Source organism: Arvicanthis niloticus, chromosome 20 (assembly GCF_011762505.2).
Source record: "Arvicanthis niloticus isolate mArvNil1 chromosome 20, mArvNil1.pat.X, whole genome shotgun sequence".
NCBI classification, from domain to species: domain Eukaryota; kingdom Metazoa; phylum Chordata; class Mammalia; order Rodentia; family Muridae; genus Arvicanthis; species Arvicanthis niloticus.
In genome coordinates, this window is record NC_047677.1 from 39,761,033 (window position 1) to 39,781,913 (window position 20,881).

Here is a 20,881-nt window from a genome sequence, read left to right on the forward strand (position 1 = left end):
TTGTCTTTGTGAGACTGACTTAGTTTGGGTAATAATATAAAATGTTGGGAGACTGTCTCATTAGAGTGTACATCCCTTTCCCTGCAAATGATGAAAATTTGTTCTTTTTGGCATGAAGAAAAAAATCCACTGTGTGCGTATTCCCAGTTGCTTTGTCCCTTCCTCTGTTGTGAGACCTAGCTTGGTCCCATGACTTGGCTACTGCGAATAGTGCTGCAGTCCACATCGAGGAACCAGTTCCTCTAGGATACATTGATTTGGATAGATGGGAGCTCTAATTTCAGTTTTGGGTGAAACTTCCATATTGAGTTGCACGGTAGTTGGACTAGTTTATATTCCACCATGACTTTCTCACAGTGTCTCGACGGAGTAGTGAAGAAATAAAACGGGACATCTCTGCATCTGAGGGAGCGTCACCAGCCTCTCTCATGGCTATGGGCACCACGTCGCCACAGCTCTCCCTCTCTTCCTCTCCCACCGCCTCTGTCACTCCAAGCACCCGGAGCCGAATAAGGTAGGAAACATGTTCTGTGTACTGCTCCTGGCCTTTCAGAGTGAAGGACCTGCTTACAACTCAGTGCTGACTGTCCCTCTTTCTTTTTTCCTGATACTCGGTGTTGAATTTTGTTTTGTTTGAAACTGGAAGTGGCTCAGTAAGTGCAGGTGAGGCATCTTAAATCTAAAAACCCAAGTGCATGCCCTTTTGAATGCCAACATGAAGGCTTGAGCATTTCAGACTTTGCATTTTCAAATTAGAGATGTTCTACTGGTAAATTCTATGAAGATACTTCAAAATTAGGTACTTGCTTTTGGGGAGAGTGTTGCTCAGTGGTCAGATACTTACTTAGCATGTGTAAAGGCCTTGGGTTCAATGTCCAGTGTCATAAATAAATCAGTAAATAAGGTGTAGGGAGGACAAAGAGAAAGAAGTAACACAAAGTAGACACAGGCATGCCCACACTCAGCACTCAGAGGATGGAGGCAAGAGAACTGTGCTAAGCTTGGCTACGTAGTAAGACTGTCTAAAAACAGACAGACAAACTGAAAAAAACCTCTGAAATCCAAAATCCTGTCCAAGCATGTATTATGAAGTGGAGTTGTGGGCATCCTGGGAGAGTGTTAGAGAAGGCTTCCCAGGAGGTAGAGCCTGCACGGAGTCTGTGAGCACTGTGGCTATGGACATTATTGGCAGGATAAGTAACTTGAATACATGTAGGAAAGGGATGACTGAGCATGTAGTCTGGGCACATACATGATCTGTAGGAAATGCTAGGGTTTAGGAGACAGAGACAGACAGCTAGAGGATGATGGCTACTGTCTCAGGGCAGAGAAAACCTGGTTGAGTAGCTAGGTGATAGGACCTCTGTGAAGTCAAAAGGCTCACTTTGGTGAGATGCGAGGTAATGAGTGGAGTGAATAAATCAAGGTGATGAAAGAAGTTTTTTCTTCTGCAGCAAAGTCCAGAAAACTAGTTCAAAGGATATTTCTTCTAGTATTATGGGTTGAAGTTATCAAGTCTGATCAGGGTAGTCACAGGGTTAGAGAACCCAAGAAAGGCTGGGTTCAGGAGTTTTATTGCAAAGGCGACAATGACTTTAACGACAGGTTTCTATGTAAGGAATGCAGGCATAGCAACTGTGAGTGGGGGGCAGCTCTGATTGGTCAGACTGGATCAGACAACAAGGTGCTGTGCTCTTCAGTGAGCAGCACATAGGAGTGTGAGTTCATGTGTTAGAAGTGCTTAGAGGAGTGGTGATACATAGTGTAAATCATAGCACACAGGACACACAAGCAGCTGCCCCTGTGAGTTTGAGGCTAGCCAGAACAAATAAATAATCAAAGCTTTTTTTTCCCTACACACACACACACACACACACACAGAGTTTTTTTAGGTGGGAAAAAATATTGGAAATTTAGCATACATTGTAGGAATGAGAAAAACTGTTGACAAGTATAAGATTAAGAACAGGAGTAATGGAAAGGGTTTCAGAAACTTCACTGTTGCCGGGCAGTGGTAGTGCATGTCTTTAATCCCAGCACTTGGGAGGCAGAGGCAGGCGGATTTCTGAGTTCGAGGCCAGCCTGGTCTACAGAGTCTACAGCTTGGTCTACAGTTCCAGGACAGCCAGAGCTACACCTGTCTCGAAAAACCAAAAAAAAAAAAAAAAAAGAAAAGAAAAGAAAAGAAAAGAAACTTCACTGTCTGTTAGGTTCTAGGTTTTAAGGATAGAGTGTAGCACTTGACCATTCAAACTCAAATTATGAAATTTAAAAAAGATTTTTGCAGAGACAGGATCTTACTTCATAGTCTAGACCTGGCTTGAACTTTAGATTCTTCTATCTTAGTTTCCCAGGTATTGAGATTATATATAGGCTTATGTCACATGCCTGTTATATGAACATATTTTTATTTATATTTCTTTCTTCCTTAATTGTCTTTATTTTTATTTTATGTGTGTGTTTTTCCTGACTGTATGCCTGTGAACCATGTGTATGTAGTCCTCACAGAAGCCAGAAGAGGGCATTGGATTCCCTGGGCTGGCTAGTGGTTGGTGGGAATCAAACTTGGGTCCTCGAGAACAACCAATGTGCTTAACCTCTGAACCATCCTTCCGGCCCCATGAACTAACTTTTAAAGCCATACCTCTTGTGTGACCAGCCTCTGAGGAGTGTATACCCATAAGCAGTACATTTTATGAATAGGTAGACAGTGCAGGGCCACAGCAGCTTGGCCATTCTGCCATGCCAAAGACTTGGTAGGCACAGTGGAGCACACATGTACTCCTTCTTAGGACTCAGGAAGATGAGGCAGAAAGGTGAACTCAGGAATTTGAGCCCAGCCTGGAACATAGTGAGCTTTCATCTTAACAATCAGGTTATACAGTTTAGCACATACTTAATATCTCCTTAGAAGTGATATATGTTTTTGTTTGCAATGGTGGGGATTGAACCTAGACGTATTCTAGGCAAGCACTCTAGGACTGAACTACAGCCTGCCTAGCTAGCTAGCTACCTTCCTATCTATCTATCATCTACCTACCTATCTATCATCTATCTATCTATCTATCTATCTATCTATCTATCTATCTATCTATCTATCTATCTGTGGTGGTTTGAATATGCTTGGCTCAAGGAGTGGCACTGTTAGGAGGTGTGGTCTTGTTGGAGCAGGTGTGTCACTGTGGGGGTGGGCTTTGAGATCTTCCTCCTAGCTTCCAGGAAATCAGTCTTCTCCCAGTTTCCTTTGGAACAAGATGTACAACTCTCAGCTCCTTCTCCAGCTCCATGCATGCCTGGTTGCTTTTTTTCTCCCGCCATGATGATAATGGACTGAACCTCAGAACTTACAAGCCAGCCTCAATTAAATGTCCTTTATAAAAGTTGTCTTGGTCATAGTGTCTCTTTACAGCAATGGAAAGCCTAACTAATATACTATCTATCTATTTATCTTGAGGCAAAGTTTCCCTAAATCACCAGGCTAGCGTAGAACTTTCACCAAAGCCTAGACAGGTCTTGACCTTGTAGTCTCCCTGCCTTCACCTCAGAAATGGTGGGGTGGGAGTACAGGCCTACTCTACCAGGCTAGCTTAGAACTTCACAGAACTCTCCTGCCTCTGCCTTCTCAGTGCCTCAGCACATAGTATAACATGTGTTGTTAATGTTTATTGCTACCTCTTTTTTTTCCTCCAGGTCTTAAAACATAGAGTAAACTTATTTTTCCTATATGATGTTTTATGTATGGATATTTTCTCTGAATATATATCTGTGCACTGCATGCACACGTGGTATCTGCAGAGGCCAGAGGAAGGCACTGGGTTCTCTGGAACTGGAGTTAGGAGTTAGAGACCATTGTGAGTGGCCATGTCTGCGCTCGGCACTGAACCTGGGTCCTCTGAAGAGCAGTCTGTGCTCTTAACCACCGAGCCATCTCCAGCCCTTATTGCCATGCCTTTTCTGTCTCATTTGTCTAATTTTGAGCTCTTCATCTCACAAAACCTTGTTGATGAGAGCATTGAGGACATAAGGAAATAAGAAGGTTGGAAATAAACTAAAGCATTTTATAGACTAGAAGGCTCAGAGCAGTTTGTGTGTCGCCATATCGTGCTGAGCACCCTGATTCTATCCTGTTACTCCATACAGAGTGTTTGTGCCACGTGTGACCAGACTGAGAACCGATGGTGAAATTAAATAAAAGGCTATGGCGTAGCATAGATTAGTTTTGTGCATTTTTCTATTTAAAAGTGCAGAGTGGTGCTGTGATCTTATTGTGGGACTCAAATATTTCAACTTGGGTTCCTTATTTTCACAAATTAGGGAAGAAAGGAAAGACCCCCTCTCAGCATTGGCGAGAGAATATGGAGGATCCAAGAGGAACGCCTTGTTGAAGTGGTGTCAGAAGAAAACAGAAGGCTATCAGGTAAGCATATGGTTCTCTCATTCCATGGAAGCAATTGCTGCACAAGTGCCACCTACCACAACTGACTGTGTTCCTTACATTCAGATGGCTCTGTTTGGTTGTTTTCAAGACAGGTTTTCTCTGTATCCCTGACTGTCCTAGAACTCACTCTGTAGACCAGGCTGGCCTTGAACTCAGAGATCTCCTGCCTCAGCCTCCTGAGGGCTTGGACTAAAGGCCAGCACTACTACTGCATGGCGTACTCATCTTAAGATAGTTTAGCATTAGGTTTGAATCTTTGCTTTCACAGCACTTGGCCATTCCTGTTGGGGTTTGTAATACCTGCCACTCCTTCCTCTGTCTTCTAGCATTTTGCTCAGGGTTTATTTTAGATGATGTTAAATGTGACTGAAGATTTAATTCCACACAAATTAAATGTATTTATTACCCTGCTAAGAAATGCAATTTAGATTCGTGGTATCCTCACATAGGATTTAAGTTACAGAGACTATTTCCAGATTGCAATTGATTTTCCTCAGAAATGTACAGGAATACATGAGAAGGTGATCCGAGTTCTGTATTCCTGGGCTCATAACAAAACGGCCAAAAAAGACCTAACCAACAGAGATACCAAAGTAGTGGAAGAATCAGTGAACAAGGCCTACCATTAAGAAGCCTCCTATGGGCAAATTCGTATACAACTCAGGCAGAGATTGTCAGGTCCTTTAGGATTAAAGACCCACGTATATGCAGCTGTAAGAAGGCAGTCAGCACTGAGCGTCTACTAGTGGTCTGCTGTTTGTCACTCATTAGTCAAGTGGAGTTAGAGTGAGGGTGTGAGGGGCTGGGGAGCTGTGCACTGCCAGGCACAGTGTGGAGTGTTAGGACGGCTGTGAAGGGACCATAGGATCTGACTGTCACAGCAAGGACCCAAAGAGACTGCTTAGGCATTCTGCTCTGTACAGTAGCTTAATTCACAGAGGCCAAGATAGTAGAGGCATCCCAGGGTCCACTGGCAAATAAGGGCATACAAAGGTATTCTCAGTCCTTTGTATGTAAGAAGGCTACTGATTTTTACGCGTTGATTTTTATCAGTTGTAGAAGTGATTGTTTATGTATAAAATTACATCATCTGCAAATAAAGGTGCTTATGCTTCTTCCCTTCCATTTGTCTCCCCTTGATCACCTTCCATTGTAGTGAAATGGATGCTCCATGCCATTCTATTATGACTTCATGTACTAACAGACATCCTTGTCTTGTTCCTGATTTAAGTGGAAATTCTTGAGTTTCTTCTGTCTAGTTTGATGGGCATTGGCTTGGTGTAGAGTGCCTTCATTATGTTGAGCTGTATCTTTTGTATCCCTAGTCTTGCCAGGACTTTTATCATGGAAGGACATTGGGTTTTGTCAAAGGCCTTTTCTCACCTCATGAAATGATGATGCGGGCTGTCTTGCAGTGTTTACATGGTTCACTACTTGATTGTGGCGGAACTTGCATTTGATATGTTCTTGAATCCAGACTACAAGCATTATATTAAGAATGTTTGCATCTATGTTCATAAAGGCGATTGCTCTGCTGCTGCTGCAGTTGTTGTTGTTGTTGCTGTTGTTGCTGCTGCTGTTGTTGTTGTTATTGGTGGTATTTGTGTGGTTTTGGAATTAGGGTAATTGTTGCCTTGTACAAAGGATTAGAAAGTGTTCTTTAGTTTCTCGTTTGTGGAACAATTTTACAAGTGTTGCCATTAATTCTTTTTTAAAGGTCTGGTTGAATTCTGTGCTGAATTGTCTGACTTTTGTTTTCCGTTTCTTTCTTTCTTTCTTTCTTTCTTTCTTTCTTTTTTTTTTTTTTTTTTTTTTTTTTTTTTTTTTTTTTTTTTTTTGTCATTGTTTGATTGGGAGACTTTTAATTATTGCTTTTGTTCCATTAGGGGTTATAAGTCTGTTTGAATTGCTTATTTGATCTTGATTTAAATCTAGTAGATTGTATATATCAAAAAATTAATCCATTTCTTTTAGGTTTTCCAGTTCGGTAGAGATTGTTAAAGTTTGTCCTTAGGAGTCTCTGAAGTTCGGTGTCTGTTGTAGTGTGCCCCCTTTCATCTCCGATTTTATTAATTTGGATCTTTTTGTTTTGCTAAGTATCTGTCAACTTTTTTTCCCTTTAAGAACCACCTCTTTGTTTCCTTGATTCTTTGTACTTTGTTGTTTCTATTTCATTCAGCCCTGAGTTTGACTGTTTTTGAACATCAACTCTTTTTGAATCAGTCACCATTTATTGCAGGTCGGTTCTCAGTCAGGATTCCGAGATTTAGCCACAGCTGAATTCTTCATGGGTCGGGGCTGAGTAGCCAGCTGCGCTCAGCCATGCTTAGCTGTGCTGTGCCTCCACGCTGACCCTCTTCAGTGCTACTTACTTCACTAATCATATTTGAGTTTCTTGTAAGAAATGTGGAAGCTGAAAACCACACAGGCTGCCAGCACCATGTTAAGCTCACAGTGCTGCCTTTCTGGATTTTGATGGACTTGTGATACTGGCTGTGACCTTTCTGAGCAGTTCCTATGATGCCACTGGGGCTGAAATTCTGCATCCATGTCCAGCTTAGCAGCTCTCCAAGTTTAACCTCTGTGGGTTTCTCCTCCAGTGACACAAGTGACACCATCATGCAGTTCTGTTGTCCCAACAAATGTGAATGCTGGGGACTAACTTCAGGTCCTCTGTAAGAACAGTACGTGCTCTTGACTGCAGAGCCATCTATCCAGCCCTAACCATAATTTTTTTAAACAAAAAGACCAATCTGTTAGAGCTCTTAATGTGTCAGATACCACGTAAGAAGTGCCAGAGCCCCTGTCCAGGCTGGCTGTGTGCATGGTAACATATGTATCCTTAGGCACTAGCAGTTGGTTCAGGCCTTTAGTCTCTGCCGCCTCACAAATCTCTGTTCAGAAAGGGCACGTTGTGACACTTGACTGTTGAGTGGAGTAGGAGCTGTTACGTGACACTTAGTATGCACTGTTGTCACAGACCCCTAAATGGACCACGAATGCTTTATGTCAAGAAAACTGTCTAATCAATGGAGAGAGATTCACTAATACTCATATCTTCTGTCATTAACTCTTTTAAGTGGCATCCTCAAATTACTGTGCTGATGACTGTAATCTTATTAACCATCCATTACAAAACAAGTCCCTGTGGACTCACCTTTTAGTTAACAAATACTTTTGTCTACTTTAAATCATGTCCTGCCATGCATTAACACCACTGTAGAATAGCTAACTCTGGAATATTAGCATTGGAAGGACCTAGATGTTCTGATTTATTGAGGGAGTAAAACCCCCTCAAAGATAAAGAACTGCCTCAGTTATATTGTAATTTCACAAGCGACTTCTAGATTTTTCAAGACTTACTTTAATAAAGCTTCTTAAACATTTCAACCTCCCTTCTAGCCCACTGATCAAAGGTAGGAGAGTACGGTTAATAGGAAGAGGAGGATGTGGACCTGTTTAGAAGTAGTTCTTTGGGTCCATTTCAATCTTCATTGTCAGCAGTCCAGTCCACTCAGATCAGCAGGAGGGGCTGCAGAAGTCCTCTGGGTGCATTTTTTAACAAGCAAAGATCATCAAAGAAAGCAAGGCAAACCAATGCCTGAACATTGTCCACTGTCTGTTGGGTTATACTTATCCTCTTTTCAAACATTGAGTGTCCCCTCACGTGTCTGCTCCAGGAAAACATCTCATACTCTTTCACCAGACAGCCTCCAGAAAAATATCACATGTCTGCTTCAGCAAAGCATCCTCTCATAAAACAGCTGCCAGAAAAATGTCACATGACACAACTGTGTCTCCAATGAAACCAGAAATTCTCACCTCAACAGACTCTTACTCTCTGCTCCTCACCCAGTTTTAGATCTGTGTCGGGCATCATCTGCTGCATACATAAAGAAGCTTCTTGAAGACTTAAAAGATGCACTAGTCTATGGATAGAATGATAAGTCATTAGGAGTCAACTTAATACTATGTCAGCTTAGTAGAATAGTAGAAGGTTCTCCCCTAGGGCCCAAGACTATCTGGCCAGAGGCTCTTGGCCGATAATAGTGTCAGGTATAGGTTTCATTTTGTAGAGTAGGCCTACAATTTGACCCGAAAGTGATTGGTTTCTCCCGTGGTATTTGTGACATTGTTGAATTAGTGAGCTTGTAGTTCACTACCAGGCCAGTAGTCAGAGAATTCACAGCTAAGTAAGACTGGCTGCTTTTTTCTTCCAATAGTATGTGTAGCACCTTGTAGCACCTTGTAGCACCTTGTAGCACTATGAAATCTGAACAGTAGTGATGAATCTTCCAGGTCAGTACCTGCTTGGGTTCGCTATGTTCTGTGACTCTAGTATTTGATGTTTTCAGCAACAGGGTCTTACCACCAAGTTCTAGAGGGCAACCAAGAGCACTGGCAGTCTCTAATGTTTGAGGGTCTATGGGTCCTCAGGAGCTAACAACTCCAGAAAAGCTAACCTAGTGCTGGCACTCAGATATTTGTTAGCCTGTAGTCTCTAGTAGGGACATTGTTGGTAGGGTAACTATCTGTGTGCCCCTCACCCCATATAAACACATGCACATATAAAGTTTGATTGTTCTTTTGTTGTTGTTGTTGTTCATTTTGGTTGTTGTTTTTTGGAAGCTTCTTTTGTTTCTGTGTGACTTTCGGGTCTTTCTTAGTGATTCCTTCCCATATTTCCTCCTTTACCCTGCTTTCCTGTCCCCTACCTCAATCCTTTGATCCTGTCTAACAAATTTTCAGAGCTGTTAGTAGGGGATCAGCATCCCCTATTTCCTTACGCCTTAGTTAGCTTTGACTGTTCGCTTGTCACACCTCGAGCTGAGCACCACGTTTACCCTGATTGATTTATTTATTCACTTATCTTTTGCTTGATGACATCAGTAAGTAAGATTTCCTTTTATTACTACTTTGCTGAGGATTCCTTAAAAAAAAAAAAATCAAGAATGAGTCAGGTGTGATGGTGCATGGCTTTAATCCCAGCATTCACTCGTGAGGCAGAGGCAGGGGGATCTGTATGAATTTGTGGTTAGCCTGGTCTAAAGAGTGAGATCCTATCCCAGAACAAGCGGAGGGATAGTTGAGTGGTTAACAGCAGTAGGGGCTCTTCCAGAGGACCCAGGTTTGGTTTTCAGCACCTATGTGGCAGCTTTTAAGTGTCTATATCAAATGCCTTCTTCTGCCTTCTGTGGGCATGAATGTAGTGTACAGGCAGACATGTAGGCAAAAACCATGTATATAAAATAAAGAATAAATAGCCTCTCAGAAAGAAAGGAAGGAAGGAAAGGAAAGAAGGAAGGGAGGGAGGGAAGAACGGAGAGGGGGGGTAAAGAAATCAGGAGTGAATATTGGGTTTTGTCAAATGTTTTGTCTGTATCTATTGAATTGACCCTATAGTTTTCCTTTCTGGCTTATTAATAGAATTACACTGAGTTTTGTATGTTAAATCATTTGTATTCAAATGACAAATTTCAATGGTTAATGGAGTTTCATATTTTCTCTTTATTGCTAGAACCTCTTAAGGTTGTTGCTTTATACTTTGTCAGGATATGGTATTAAGATATGTTGACTTCCTCAAATAAACTCTTAGGAATTACCTCTTGAGGTTTATGGAGAAATTTGTATAAAACTGGCATTATTTTCTTTATATGTTTGATAGAATTTTCCAGAGAAGCTTCTGAACCTGGGGTTTTCTTTGTTGGGAAGTTTTTAACTACAAAATCTGATTTCTTTAACAGTCCAGACTGTTTATATCTGTCTGTGAGTGAACTTGGGTTTACATGTGTGGCTGTTTCATCTGTGTTGTTGGTGAGTTTTTCATGGTGTCATATGATCCTCTATATCTAATAGTGTGATTTATGTAGTAGTGTCTTCTTTCCTCAGATTAATCTACCTAGAAGCTTGTCAAATATATTTGTCTTATCAAAGAATCAATTTGGGGTTTTATATTCTCTGTTATTTTTATTTTCTGTTTCATTGAACCCACTGTAATTGTTATTTCTTTCTTTTTACTTTAAGATGGAACTCAGAAGCCACTTGGGTTTCAGTTTCTTATGGTGAAAGATGTTATCTTGATTTGAAGCTTTTCATCTTTTCTGTTGACATTCTGTAAGTTTTGGTATATTATGTTTTAATTCAGAAAACTCTTTTAGTTTTTCTTTCCTTTTCTATTTTTATTTAATTTTATTTTGAAACAGAGTCTTGCTATGTTGCTTAGGCTGGCCTTAGACTTCTGGATAGGAGTCACTCTCCTATCTTAGCCTGTTACTTGCTAATTTAGTTTTTGACCCATGGGCTGACCATGGGCTGCTTAGAAGAATAGCATTTGGTTTCTAAATATTTGAGGATTTTTCCAGAGATTTTCATGTTTCTAGTTCAAGTCCAGTGTGCCCAGTGAGTTCTTTCAGATTTTTTTAAGACTCCTTTGGGATTCAGAAAATGCTTTGCTAATATTCAGTGGCCACTGATGTACCATGGCTGGAGAGATGCTGTGTAGACAGAGGGCAGCTCAGTTTCATTTGTTAGAGTGGTGCTCCTGGCTTCCCAGCCTCAGTTGTGTTTGCTTACTCTGTCACCTGTTGAAAGGAAGGTATTAGAATCTCTTGACAATGACTGCAGCATTCTCTACCTGTAGTTGTAACAATTCAGGCACTTTGATGCTGGTTGGTGGGTTGTTGGTTTCTCTCTGTATTTCAGGCTGTCCTAGAACTTGAGGCCATGTCTTGTCTCAGCATACCACACACTACGGTTACAGCTGTGCACTGGTTTGCCTGTGCACACCACAGATTTACCGGACCCTTACACGTTTAGGATTCTTTCTCTTTGCCTCTGCTGTTAGGAAATGGTTTTGCTTTTCATCCCTGATATTTTTATTCTTAATTTTACTTTATCTGATAATATATCTATTTTCATTTTCTTTTATTTATTCAGCATGATTATGTATTTGTATGTGTGTGTTTGTGCATGCACACGTGGGCAACCGGTCATGCGAACTTGTGCCTACCACATGTGTATCTTTATGCATGTGGAGGCCAGAAGTCAAGCTTGGCCTTGTTCCTTAGGTGGTTCACCGTTTTTGTTAGTCTGTTTTATTTTAATTATGTGTACATGGGTATGTGCACACAAGTAGGTATCCTTAGAGCCCAGTCCCATAGGCCTGAAGTTGTGAGCCCTCTGACATGCCTGCTGGGAATTGAACTTTGGTCCTCTGGAAGAGCACTACATTTTCTTATCTACTTCTTACCCTCTCCCTCTTCTTCCTCTCCTTCCTCTCCTTCTCCTCTTCTTTTAGACAGTCTCTCATTGACTTTGGGCTTGCCGGATAGGTTAGACTGACTGACCAACAAGTTCCAGGGATCCTCCTGTTTTTCCTTCCCCAACACTGCGATTACAAGCATGGGCCTGTGCCCAGATTTTTGTTTGGTTTTGGTTTTGGTTTTGGTTTTGGTTTTGGTTTTGGTTTTGGTTTTGGTTTTTGTTTTTGTTTTTGTTTTTGTTTTTCAAGACAGGGTTTCTCTGTATAGCCCTGGCTGTCCTGGAACTCACTCTGTAGACCAGGCTGGCCTCAAACTCAGAAATCCACCTGCCTCTGCCTCCCAAGTGCTGGGATTAAAGGCGTGTGCCACCACTGCTCAGCTATGCCCAGATTTTTAAGCTGCAGCGCTTGCATTCACTTTTCCAACTGAAAATTATCTACCCAGTTCCTTTATTGGGCTTCTTTTTGATGGCAGATAATTTATTAGTATCTTTATTAATGATTTTTCTAAGGTTTACACTATAAATTTTACCATAATTTACTTACTGGTTGTCCTAATTTTCCTTTAAAAAAAAAATTTAAAAAGAAAAGAAAGAAAGAAAAAAATAGCAACTTTGCTCCAGTATAGCTTTGTTTCTTCTGTCTCTGCACTGTCAGTCTCAATGTATCTCTGTGTGTTACAAACTTGAGAGCAAAGTATTAGAAAAAAGGAGCTTTTAAAAGAGTTTTAACAAGAGGACCACACACACTATTTTTACTTCCTATTTTAGCCACTTTTGTGAATAATACTTCTTCATTTGTTACTTGCCTTTAGTTGGTTTCCAGTGCTCCAAATAGTTATTGTTTGATAATTTTGTTTTTGGATTTGATTTTTAGAGGAAGTATTTGTCTATATTTTTGGCTCTACCACTTCCAAAAATCTCCTAGCATGTTTTTGGGATTCCTCTCCCCTAACCTCAGCCCTCTTTGGACTAAGCAAATCAAAGGCAGGGACTTAATCTTTCATTCTTTTAGGAGTGTGTATCTCCATGGTTTAGAGTCAGCATAGTCAGAAATAGTTAACAAATAAACCTTCCTACATCCTCTGGGACCACAGACCATTCCCAAACAAGCAGGAGAAGAGGAAGTTCTTCTGATAGACATGATGAAGTGATCATGCTCAGCTCTCTAGGGGTGTGTGTATGTGTGTGCGTGCGTGCGAGTGCGTGCGTGCATGCGTGCGTGCAGGCAACTCAGCCTAAGGAGACTGCCTCCAAAGCTTAGGTTCCTCCATTCTTCCTGGCTCCACACGATAGAGCAGAGGAGGATTCTGTAGGAACAGAGGCTGCTTCCCTCAACTCATCCTGTGCTCTTACTCCTATTCTTCCCTTACATTTGTCTGGGAAGACTTAAGTGTCTTTCAGAAAGACAGGACAGCATGCTGCTCCCCTCACACCTCTATCTGTCCTTCTCGTTCTCCTTTCTCTACCTGAGACTGCCTCCACTTCATGATTAGAATTTGGAGCAGGCCAGAGGGAGTGGGAAGAGAAAGGGCAGGCACAACAGTTACAGCACATTAGAACTCCCCAGAGTCAAGGCAGAGCTTCGTTTCTTTACTCCCCAGAGTTAAATGAAAAAGGTGCCAGTGTAGATAAGGTTTCAATCTGAATCAAATCTAAGTTAAAAGTCTAAGTCTTTTTGTTTTACATTGTCTTCTATGTGGAAACTGAATATGTGAAAAGATCTTATTGTTTGTAAATATTACTGTGTTCTAGGGGTTAAAAATACTCCAACAAAGAATGGCCCACTGTGGAGCCCCACCCATTCGCTCTGTGGAGTGTGCCAGCTAAAATGGACACAGTCAAGTACGAATGCAGCTTTCACGTAGCATCCTCCGCCCTCATGGCAAGAGATAGATCATCATCTAGAAAGAAATTACAGAGGAGAGCTTCACATTTCCTCAAGACACCTCAGGGAATAAAAAGAACCCAAATTTCAGGGCTTTTCCTGGGCTCGTGTGCTTTGTACACTGCAGAGGTCAGATGATAGCTTTGTGGTCACAGTGGAGTGAGAGAGCTGCTTCCTGTTGTCAGGGGATTCCTTTTAATGCCAAACATAGCAGCGGGGGAAACAAAATTTTCCCAGAAGCAAATGCACTTACTGCATTTTGTCTAAACATGATTTTGACAGCGACTATTGACATCTATTTCCAGAAATGTCAGTGCTATAATTTTAAAAGTTCATTTCTTAGTACCATTGCATAAATTACTTTGATCATGTCCTGTGTTTTGGCTCTCACATTGTAGCCCAGGCTGTCCCTCAGGCTTGCAGTCTCCCAAGTGCTGAAGTTGAGGTATGAGCCATCATGCCTTGCAAGTGCCCTTTAGCACACAGGGGAGGAGCCTACTGAGCCACTAACCCTTCCCTGGCTGACACAGTTTGGTTTTCCTGCATGGGTTCAGGAGTAGAGAAATGACAAGACCAATCCTTAACTGCCCACTTCATTTCTTCATTATAAATATTTTGATCTATATTTAAGGACCATAAAATTGGGGAACTATTTGGTAATGATGCCCTTCCAGCTGCCTGACAGTCTGGCCATCATACAGCAAGAATAGCTGTATAGATATAAATAGTATTGCCTCACTAGTGGGTTCCTGAGAGATGGGAAGAGAGACTGGCTTAAAGGGTTTGAATAGGTTTCTAGGTCCTTGTCTTTCCACTGGATGCAGTCGGTTCATTCTCCCTGCACTTTGTCTCTGTATAACTTCCACCCATGATGTAGAACAAATTTGCTGATTATAGTGACATGGTTGGTTCCCATTGTTCTTGGTTCACTTTAAAATAATTGTCTTGAGAATGGATTTCCTTAAAGGACCCAACACCCTCTTCTGGACTCTGAGGATAGCTACATATGTGCACTTACCCACATTTACATGATTTAAAATAATATAAAATAAAATAACAAAGAAGGCAGACCACTCAAGGAACAGCAAAGCAAGACACTAAAGCCACATGTGGTGGCTCATGTCTATAAGTTCTAGTGCTTGGATGGTAGAGGTAAGAGGATCACAGTTCAGTGGTGCTTTCTAATGCAGACTGAATTTGAGGCCAGCCTGAGCTACATGAATTTGTCTTTAAAGGGAGGGGGACACTATATCTTGGTTTGGTGGCACATGACCTTGAACTCAGTATTTGGAGGCTGAGCAGAGGGATTGTTATAAGCTTGAGGCCAGCCTGGGCTACATAGCTACATCGAATAGAAAAGCCCTGAGTATCTCAAAAGGAAAAAAAAAAAAAAAAAAAAGATGATAAATACTAAGTCAGCACTTCAAATTCTAGCCTCCGAAGTTAGAGACTTATAGACTTAGGTTGGGGGGTGGATCGGGGGGGTGGATCGGGTGGAGGGGTGGATCCAGCTACTGCCTGGTTACACACTAAGCTAGCCTACACCCCAGCAGCAATTTGATTTTTCAGTATGTTTTCATAAGTATGGTTTTTTTATTACAAGCAATGCTAAGAAATAGAAGGGAAAATAGCTAAGTAATGTTTTTAAGAGCTGCTTAATTTTACTAAAAGAAGGATCATTGAACTATCTGATTCAAATAATTTTAAAAATATCATTGTAAATAAATGTGTACAGTCCCCGTTTCTTCTTGTGTTTCATCTGGTTTGGATCCTAGCTTAATAGTATGGCAGCTGCAGAGGAGCTGAAGTTTGACACGTTGATTTCATTATATACGTGACTGCTTGAGTCTCATAAATGAGTGTAGCCTGAGGACATCCTGGGTGTTTGGGGTGATCTCTCCATTTGTAGAAGCAGCTTACTTATAAAGATTGTCACCTCCTGATAAATAATTATGGAGAGGGCAATCAGCTATTAGGCGTTGTCAGGAGAAGAGAAAGAGAAAACTTCTTTTCTGAATGGGCCTTTTAGGTCTGCGAGACGGCAGGCTGGCCTGCTCATCTGCACGTACAGTCCAGAACTTAATGGCTTCAGATAATGACTTCATCTGTTTAGCTCATCACTCTGCAGTCTGGGTGGGGCGTAATGGGTATCTCTCTTCATTTAGTTTCCTCAGAGGTGGTTCAGTACTGCCTGGGGCTGGAACCATCTCTCAGTTTCCTCCCTCAGGACTGGCGGTTGGTGACTAATGGCTGTGACAGAACCTCTATACATAGCCTCTCTTAGCTATACCTGCCTTCTAGGCACAAGTGTCTTCAGAGAGACAGGCAAAAGAATCTCTCCTCCTGTGACCTAGTTTTGATCACAGTGTCCTTTCCGTCATGTTGTTTTTCACGGGCAGTAATGAAGTGATGCCCGTTCACGGGGCAGGAAGACGGCAGGCACAACTTGAGGGAGGGGATGACAGGTTCTAAAGAGACTCTAGAAAGATTGCTGCAGCCACATGCCCCCTGAGAGACCTCTCTCTCTCAGATAAGTAATGAGAGGAGCTAGTGGACAGGGTGGACACAGCCTGAGACTCCTTTTTAAAATAAGCCTGACTTCACAAGAAGGAACAGTGGGGGAGCTCCGCAGTCTGAAGGAGAGGATAAGCAACAGCTGAGGGAGCCGCTCACTTCTTCAATGTGAATGTGTCTCCAGGACTCTGCAGCAAGTCACCTGACATGTAGCTAGTGTCCTGGAGCACAGAAGGAGGTGAGCCCTGCCCCTCAGTCGCCATCCACATTGTCTTTCATCAGACATCACCTTTCTGTCAGAGGTACTTGGGCTGTGTCTGTGCTGACCATAGACCCTCCTCCCCTGGTCTCCAAGCCACGGGGAAGGGGTTATAGGTGCACACCAGCACAGCTGGCACGGCTCTGAATGGCTTTCGATTGTTTGTTTGTGGACTTGGAATGCCTTTAGAAAAATAGATGTATTAAGGCATAATTGATAAATACTAATAAGCTACATGTAAGTTTTAGGTCAGTAACATCACATTTATACACAGACTGTAACCTGAGGTATTAGACACATCAGTGCATGAAGGTCCTCGTGCACTGGGTATCCCGTAGGCCCCACGTCATCCCTCATTACCAGGCAGCCATCCATCTGCTAGCATTGTGCATCATTTGTACATTTTATAATTTGATGAAAGTGGGAATAATTTACAGACTGGGAAACGCCTTTTTCACATAACATTATTTTTGAGAATCAGTTCTGTTGCACATGTCCATAGTTCATTTCCCTCTCTTCTGAGTAGTAGTCCATATTATAGGTGTCTCTTCATCATCTACCCAGCATTTGGGTTGTCTCCAGTTACTTCTTACTGTAAGTAAAACTAGGTACTTTCATGTGCGTATGTTTATATGATAGCTTAGATTAGCTGCTCTTACAAAGTATCAGAGATAAACAAAGTATCATTTGTAAACAGACAAATGTGTTTTTTAGATCTGACACAAGAGTCTGAGATCAGGGTGTCCAATGGTCAAATTTTGTGAGGTCCATGCCCCAGGTTGTAGCTTGCCGTTGATCTCCTGTGTCTGCCTCTTACACTCTAGGTTACAGACATGCAACCACTATATCTGGCTTGGGATTCTTCTTCTCTTCTCTTCTCTTCTCTTCTCTTCTCTTCTCTTCTCTTCTCTTCTCTTCTCTTCTCTTCTCTCTTTCTTGCTTCCCTCCTTTCTTTTTTTCCTCCTCTTCCTCTCTTCTTTCTCCTCTTCCTTCTCCTCCTCTTCCTTCTCTGGAGATAGACTCAAGAAATCTTCCTGCCCATCACACAAGTTTGCACGTGTATACACAGACACAGACACACACAGACACACACACACTTAGGGTCACAGGCATGTACTACCATATTCAATTTGGGATCCTTTAGGACACTAAAGCCATTCACTGGAGCTTTACTCTCCTGACTTGATGACTTGCTCAAACCCTGGCTCCTTATGCTATCCACCATAGGAGTTCAGGTTTGAATGTATGGCCTTGGGGAGTGACTAGAGCATTGTCTACATATCTATGTGCACATGTAAAGAGAGGGATCTGAGGTGTGCAGAGGCAGCTTAAGGAGCTGCCAGTTTGTCCATGGGAGGGGCTGCCTCACTTTGTGTTTCTACATGTGTTGGAGGGTTCTGGTTATTTCTTATCCTCACAAGGCCCTGGGCAGCTGACGGCCTTTAGAAGTGTGCAGTGGAGTTTCCTTGTGCTTTATGTTTTGTAGCACCTTTCCATAGTCTAGTTTATTACCATATATTTTATTTGGTGAATTGTACAGTTCTTTTGCTTAATTTGTTATTTTATGTTGTTTGTTGATTAGGATTTCTGTAAATATTCTGAGTTCAAGTCCTTCATTTGAAGTACCTGGCTTTCAAATATTCCTCACTTTCTATGACTTGTTTTTACTTTTAATATCTTATGAAAGACCAGTTTTTATTTTAATAGCATTTAATTTTTGAAATTATTTTTATGAAAAATATTTTATGGATGCCTTGGTATGATATATAAGTGTTTGATTAACCTGAGATACCAAAGAATTCTTTCTTTTTTCTGAAAAGTTTATACATTTAGGTCTGAGTTTATCTCTGTATATGGTTTAAGACATGAATTAAGGTGAATACTGTAGCCAATAGGCTCTTAAGTTGGGGAGGATTGTGTGTGATAGAACAATTTTAAAGCATCTTAAGGACAGAGCGCACGGTCACACTGATTTATACCGTATGCCTATTATATCAGAGACAGCAAAGAGCACACACCTTCCCCAAGAGGAGAAGGTCTCACCAGGATTGGCAATGGTGGCTCTAGAAAGGATGGAAGACAAAGCAGATTGTGGGGAAAGGAAGCAGATTCTAAATAATGGGTTTGAGTCTCTACTGTTACTGTGCAGAGCTTTCATCTCCACGCTCCTCAGAGGAAATTCAGTTTAGAGAAAACAAAGGCTGTGACCTTGCCGAGAGTGCCAAGCGAGCTGGGACGAGGTATTGCTCCTGGTCTTGGTGCCAACTGACAGGGATTCTTTGGGGTTATGCTTCCAAGGTGGGGTGCTTGCTGGCAGTGTCTCTGTGATGCCAGCTCCTTTAAGCTTCTCAACTTGTGAAGAACTTTTTTCCTGTTTCTGTTCTAAACCATGAACTATGTACTTAGCACTTAGCACGGACAGCCAGAGAGGTAATTAAATACAAGCAGGAACAGCTGGTAATCTAGAACGGGACCTTTGTCCTCAGGAACTTCCAAATTATTTCTGAAACTATTATTTCCTAGCCTTTTAGAATTATGCTTTTTCCTGGGCATACTTTAACTGTTTTTTAATGACTCAGATTTATCATTATAAATATTTTTGACTGGCATCAACATCTAGTTTTATGTTGCCTTTGCTTTTCCATTAAGGTCTTCAGTGCTTTATATCTTGCTGCGCCCTGTGTCATATACCAAGAAAAATGTCCAGGACGGCTGGTAATGGACTCATTTGCGAAATAAAGTCAGAAAGAGTTTGGAGTCGGGAATAAAGTGTCCCACATGGGGCAGCTGTGGTAGAGTGCGTGCTCCCCTCTAAGGGCCTGTCACCTCTGTCCATCAGAACAGTGGTGTCTGTTGTATCTGGTCCAAAGTAAAATCTCCTATGGTTTCTCTTAACGATCTGTTGTATTAAAGGAAAGTGACTGGTGGAGTTCAGGGCTTAGCAGGAACAAGCCATTTTCTTGTGCCAGAACGACTCCAGGTATACAGTAACACACTCACAGGTTTAAGAAAACAGCTTGGTTCCTGCTGTAAGCAACAGAAGAGGTTCATCGTAAGGTGAGCATGCTACACAGAGCATCTCTTTCCTGAGATCATTTCCTTTCTGAGCTCCTGTGAGGCCACAGGCATTTCATGTCAAGGATATCTGCACTTGAATGGCCTGGGTATGCTATGTCAGGCTAAATGCAGCACCTACATTTCAGAACTAGCAAGAGTCACAGCAACAGAGGTCAGTGGTCCTTCCAAGTCTCCTGTGCCAGCTCAGTGTGAGGGCATTAGGCAAACAGGTAACCTTCTTGAAATGTGAACCCCAAGAGGGAAGTAGTGTGTCGCAGGTGTACAGAGCAGTTCACCATCAGTGCAGTAGTGCGGCTCTGCTCACCGTATATTGAATTAGCAGCGTGCTGTGGCTTGGGGGATACATTCACCCTGTCTCTGCTTTTAGGTGCTTTGGACTTTGTTTCTGGATTTGTACTTCTCTTGATATTTTCTTACTCTGCATATTATTCAGCAAACCATGGCTGACATGAGAAAACCATCAGATTTTCTGCTCAAGTGCTTTAGTAGGATGAAGCCCACCTTTGAAGAGTCTCTTTGGGAAGCAAAGCTATATAAGTGTAATTCTCTTGAATGTATGCTTTGAGGGCTCATGATAGAGCCTTTCTTCATCTCTGGGCATGGCTAGAGAAGAGAAATTGGAAACCATTGTGGCTGTCTTTTGATACCCAGTGGCCTCTCCTGAGGATGGGGAAACAGTGTTTTATATCTGTTCTATGTTTTGGCTTGAATGAACACTGTCTTGTGCTCCAGCAGGAGAGTCTGCATGCTTTACTAGCTGTCCTTTTGATCCTCATACATGCTTACTGTTTCCTGCTGCTTATGACAAAGGGGAGGCTCACTCACAAGAGGGAAAAACCATGCGTTTCACGAACTCTTCTAGGTGGTGCAGAGTGATGCCAACATTGAGGCCCCGTCCATAGGAGGCTGGAACCTTTGATGCTCTGACCTCGCTTTCCCTTTTCAGTAATGCTCTACTGAGAGGTGTTTTCAAAACCATATGACTCACCTTGATTTAAAATAGAGTAGTTAACCGAAGAACTGCATCTCTTAACCAAAGCTCTAGCATGAATGGAAGAGCCGTCTTGAAGCATGTATTTGAACAGGGTTTCTGTGTTGGTTGCATACGATGCATTGGTAGAGTCCACACCGCACACTTCCAGATCCTGAACACAAGATTGATGACCCCCTCCTTCCGAGAATATACTGAGAGAGACCAACAGGTGTTTAGGAATGCTTCATTTTCTTCTCAAACATGCCTGTTTTCTTAGGAGTTTGGATAGGCAGTGACTTCCACATTATCACCCTCCCATCTTGCTTTGCCAAGCCCTTCCCAGAACACAGTCCAGGGCAGCTGTTTGAGGGTCCCTATGAGTGCCCATGGAAGTCAGAATTTTATCTTGGTGAGTAATAACCCTGCCAAAACAAAACTAAAGTCTGTGGAAATATCAAGTTTGTAGAAATG

At 42.0% G+C, this 20,881-nt stretch overlaps 1 protein-coding gene across 1 annotated transcript in view; it reads left to right on the forward strand.

Annotated features, from left to right (window-relative positions):
- Positions 1–20,881, forward strand: part of Specc1l (sperm antigen with calponin homology and coiled-coil domains 1 like) — a 104,890-nt gene that overhangs the window by 69,084 nt on the left and 14,925 nt on the right. Inside the window, exons 12-13 of the mRNA XM_034524357.2 lie at positions 358–514; positions 4,315–4,417. Coding sequence (XP_034380248.1) covers positions 358–514; positions 4,315–4,417 — 260 coding nt within the window. The remainder of the gene's footprint in view (positions 1–357; positions 515–4,314; positions 4,418–20,881) is intronic.